We start from the raw sequence: 4759 nt of genomic DNA on the forward strand, positions 1-4759 counted from the left end.
ACTAGACGCTGAGGATTCTTCCCTATCGAGCCTTTTTAGCAATCAATCAACCAATTTTGGGCTCTGTGTTAGGAGCTGGGGGTGAAATAATGAACAGGACATAGTCTCTGCCTTAAAAAGAGTTAAATTCTAGTTAGAAAAGATAGGCAATAAAATTGTAAGTGAAATAAATAACTTTTAGATGTTGATAATATGATAGTGAGCTTATGTGGGGGTTTCTTAGTATTTAAGCTGTTGCCCTTCTTAGAAAAACTGTAAAGACAAATATTAAATATAATCACAATGCCTTCTGGTGCTGTCATCCTCAAAATAAATGACAGGTTGTGAGTGGCCTAGCTGCACTGTCCAACATGGTGGCCACTAGCCATGTGGCTATTAAAATTAAAATTAATTAATTATATAAAAATTCCCAGTTCACACTAGTCACGTTGCAAGAGCTCAACAGTCACATGTGTCTAATGACTGCCATTTTGCAGAGCATGGATATGAACCTGTTCCTCAGTGCAGACAGTTCTGTTGGACAGCACTGGTCTGAACAGCATGCAGCTGAAGGGAATCTTGCATCAATGGTAAGCACAGCAGCTAACAATTTTGTGTCACTCACTTCATTTCAGTTTAACTCATTTACTTCTCACAAAACCCTATTAGATAGTTACTGCCACTAGATCCCTCTTACAGATTAGGAAACTGAGGCACCTAGCTTTATCGTTCAATATCTGTCAACTAGTAATAAGAAATGCTGAGGACTGAACCCAGACAGTCTGGCGCAGGAACCTACTCTCTTACCAAAATATCCCCATATCTTGGTATGGGGAAGCTGAAGAGGGTGAAGAAGAGATATTAGCGTGGCAGGCAGTGCCTCCATAGAAATAAGAAATGGCCAGATTTGTCAATGTCTTCACCAAGTGTGACATTTTCAGATCCATCAGACTCATCTAAGACAGGTCTTACTGGCCAAAGGTTTGCATGGAGCTGGGAGGAAGAATTATGGAATGTTAGAACTGAAAAGAACTTTGAAACCATCTAATCAAATATTTCACAGATGAAGAAACTGAGACATGCAGTTTACCTGACCTGTCCAGGATAACAGAGTGAGTGATGACCACAGCCAAGATTAGCCGCAAGCTTCCTGCCCATGTGGGTGTTTACACAGCGTCCCCTTGGCACCAAGAGCTTAAAATTTCCCTAATATATTTTTTGTTATTAGTTCGGAAATGTACTAATCTTGGGAAGTGGTTTTCTTCTTCCCAGTTTGTTAGCTGTGCCAGAGTGTATTACTGCCCTTTTAATCCATCCACTTTCCTTTTGTCTAGCATTCCCTTATTTTACCCATCCATTCTTACATTCCTCCCTCATCATTACAACAGGCATCCACAACCTAGCTACCCAGACACTTCTTTCCTGAAAAAAGGTAAAAATTCATAGCAGTTTGAGTCCTTACACACACTGTTAGCAATTTGGAAAACATGTCGTAGGTTCCACCATCACTTTAAGCGAGTCTCTACAAATTTTGTTGTGCATTGTTTGTAGGAGTTTCTCCCAGTATTATCTCATCACCCTGTACATACTCAGCCTTGCCAGCCACCAAGATGCACGCAAATAAAGCTCTGTTGAAGAATGAGTTTTCCTTGAGCTTTTAGTTTCTGTTCCACTACAGAGAGATCATAGGCGCCCAGAGCATAAAGCAGTCTGAGTGGCGCTGACAACCCCAGAACTGCAGCCGATTGGGGCACTGTACAAGCTTCATGCCTTCTTCCTCCCCACGCAGGACTTCAGCTCGAGCCGCACCCAGCTTAATCAATCGCAAGACCCGAAGTCGTGGAGCAAGTCCAGTCCCAGGGAGTCTGGCTCAGGCTTTGCGGGCGCCGTGGAGAAGCTGGCAGGCAGCAGGTTGAGCTCCACTGGACACAGCCAAGTGGCTCGGGGCGCGCCCGCTGCGCTCTCGGAGTCGGAGTCTGGCGCACGGCGGGAGGCAGGCGCGTTCCCACCCTCCGAAGCCGCCTCCTCCCTCTGGTCTCTCTCGGCTGGGCTTCCGCGGCTAAACCACCAGCCGGTCTCCACCTCCGGCGCCGGGCGCGCAGCTCCCTCCAATCCCGGCTTACATAACGCGGGCGGGCGCGCTCCCGCCGCCGCTTAGCCCCCAGTGGAGTTGGGCTGCGCCCTCCAGCCTCCTCGGCGAGCAGCTTCGCGCACCCGTGCGCCCCACACTAAGAGGTGACCCTTCTTGGCCACCCAGCAGCAGCAGCCGGGCCGTTTCTCCGCTGGTGTGAGAACACTGAGATTGGAGACGGGATCGCCTCACTGTGCCCAACTCCCTCCCTCCCTCCGCCTCCCACTCCCCTCTCAGCACCCCCCACCCTCGGGCCTGTGAACGTTCGGCACGGGCGAGGGGACCCTGAGAGCAGTCCAGGCTCGGCGCGCGGCGGAGCTGCGGCTGCTCTTGCTGCTGGGGGAGCGGCGCGGTGGCCGCCTTGCGCCTCCCGGACTTCCCAAGTGGGGGCAGAGCAGCCGCTCGCGGAGCCGCCAGTTAGAAGGCACAGGGAAAGAGGGACCTCCAAACTCCTCCTCAGCGTCTCCTCTCCACCCCCTTTTGGCCCCTGCCCTTGGAGAAAGTGGAGTGTGGCGCTTGGTTATCTTTATTTCTTCGAACTGCTTCGCGCTGCGCGGATTCAGCTGCCGCCCGGTGGGGCTCTCCGCTGTTTGCGCGTCTGTGTGGCTCCCCTCGGCACACCTCTGTCGACGATGAGGAAAGGTCTGCGGGCGACAGCGGCCCGCTGCGGACTGGGACTGGGATACGTGCTGCAAATGCTCGTGCTACCTGCCCTGGCCCTTCTCAGCGCCAGCGGCACCGGCTCGGCCGCTCAAGGTAAGGGGGTCCGCCGAGCTCCGCGGCCACCTCCCTTCGCTTCTTCCTTCCCTCCTTCTTCCTCTCCTCCTCCCCCGTTCTCCTGGCTTCCTTAATCCGCCTCGTTGCTCTCAACTGGAAATCACTTTAAATTCTACTTTCCCAACTAGTCAAGAAGCTTTGGTTATTATTATTTTTAATCTATCTTCCGAGATGGGCACGGATGGACCAGGGACGCACAGGGTGTGGACGCGCATCTGTCTCTGGGCATGTGGGCGCCTTGACTGTCTTTTGCACTTTCTGCTCCACACACACACGTTGTTGCATATTGTACACACTGAGGTTTGGAGAGACTCTCGGTGCGGGTGGCTGTGTGGCATGCCATAGATGCATCCTGATGCGCAGAGGCTCCCCGCGCTGTGCCACGTCTGGCGTTGCGGGATCTTCAGTAAGTCTCTGAGCACGCCCGACGTCGAAGGGCGCACAGCTAAGGAAATGTGTCCATAACGGCCGAGGACCCACAGGCGCCGGTCCCCTCGGCTGCCGCTCGGGGCTCTGTGGAGATAGCACAGCGCGCCCGGACCCGCGACACAGCCTGCCGCAGGCCCCGGGGGGTGCGCGCGCCTGCACGCTTACCCGCCGCGCGTCTCCCTCCCATCAGGCGACGGAGAAACTTACACCCCCAGAGCTTGGGGGAAACGGACTGGTTGTTCAAACCAAATCTGAAACTCCCCGCGGTAACCAGTCAGTTTATAACTCTGACATTTTAATTTAATGCGTCTAAGCTTTAAAATGAGTGTCCGCGGCCCTGGGCAAACCCTGCAGGGGGAGAAGAGCGGCCTGGAGTTAGGGTGGGTAAGGCAGGAGGAGAGGCATGGGGGCAGTTCTCCTAGCTGCCTCCTGTCTGCCGAGTTTGAAGTGGTAGCGGCAGCTCGCAGCCTTCCGCGCTGGGGAAGCTGCGTGGAAAGGAGATGGAGAGGAAGGAGCCTACGCTGCGCCCCCGGGGTCTCTCTCGGGTCACCTGGGCCTCCAATCTTCTGACCATGCCCAGCGCCCACCTGGGTCTTTTCGCCCCGTTCTGTGGTGGTCGCTGGCTCAGAGGAGGCAGCTCAACTTTTCTTTGGGGTGGGGTGGGGGTGGAGGGAGCCTATGCAGCGTTAGGTGGTAATCCGGAGATCCCATCATCTCGGTTACACTTCTTTCCAAATTTGGAGAGCAGTGGAGGCGCGGCGGTAGCCTCAACTCCCCGGGCTCAGACAGTGGAGATCCCCGACAGCATTGCCTCTGCTCTGCGAAGGCTCTGGGGGCAAGGGCGTTGGAGGTGGAGGGGGCGCTGGGCGGAGGCGAGTGTGGTCCGGGTGGGGAGGTAAGTGATTAGCAAGGCTTTGTGAATTAGCAATAGCTACTTCGGGAGTAAATTTTCCTGCTGCCTCGCTAAGTGGCCACGCTCATAAATCCTTCCTTCCCTTCCTGCCAGATGCCTCCCATCCCCAAGGTCCTGCCCTGGTTTTCTTATGCATACTTCCAGAGCTCATCTGTCCATTTTATAAAGGAATCTCCATTGAGAAGCGTATGAACTTGTAGGTCTCCTGAAATCGAGAAGCTCTCGGGGCTGCAGCCAAGGGTGCTTAGAGGAGGCTGTTTGGAAGTTTAAGTGAGCAACCTGATGAATAGTTGTGGAATCAACCGCGTGACTCCCTGTGGAATTCGCCTGCTGTTACTGGGCACACAAAGGGCTAAGCCATGGGGTGGGAGTGGGGAGTCGAGGGGGATGGGGTGAGAGAACTCTTTGGGAAAAGGACAAGTTAAAGTCCCCAAAGATGGCAAACAGGAGACAGGATCTCTGCCGAGAGCTTACTACAGCCAAATTAGAAAGACTGGGTAGGAAAAAGGATCAATAAAGATAATCAAACA

The 4759-nt window shown here is 53.6% G+C and overlaps 1 protein-coding gene across 4 annotated transcripts in view; it reads left to right on the top strand.

Moving 5' to 3' along the window:
* Positions 1–1560: 1560 nt before the first annotated feature.
* Positions 1561–4759, top strand: part of UNC5C (unc-5 netrin receptor C) — a 357794-nt gene continuing 354595 nt past the window's right edge. For 2 of the 4 annotated variants that reach the window (XM_008529402.2, XM_070614239.1), the window contains exon 1: positions 1561–2866. In XM_008529402.2, coding sequence (XP_008527624.2) covers positions 2743–2866 — 124 coding nt within the window. In that variant the 5' untranslated portion in view covers positions 1561–2742. The remainder of the gene's footprint in view (positions 2867–4759) is intronic. The other 2 variants (XM_008529401.2, XM_070614238.1) reach the window with 1 other exon arrangement.

This window comes from Equus przewalskii, chromosome 3 (assembly GCF_037783145.1).
Source record: "Equus przewalskii isolate Varuska chromosome 3, EquPr2, whole genome shotgun sequence".
Classification (NCBI taxonomy): domain Eukaryota; kingdom Metazoa; phylum Chordata; class Mammalia; order Perissodactyla; family Equidae; genus Equus; species Equus przewalskii.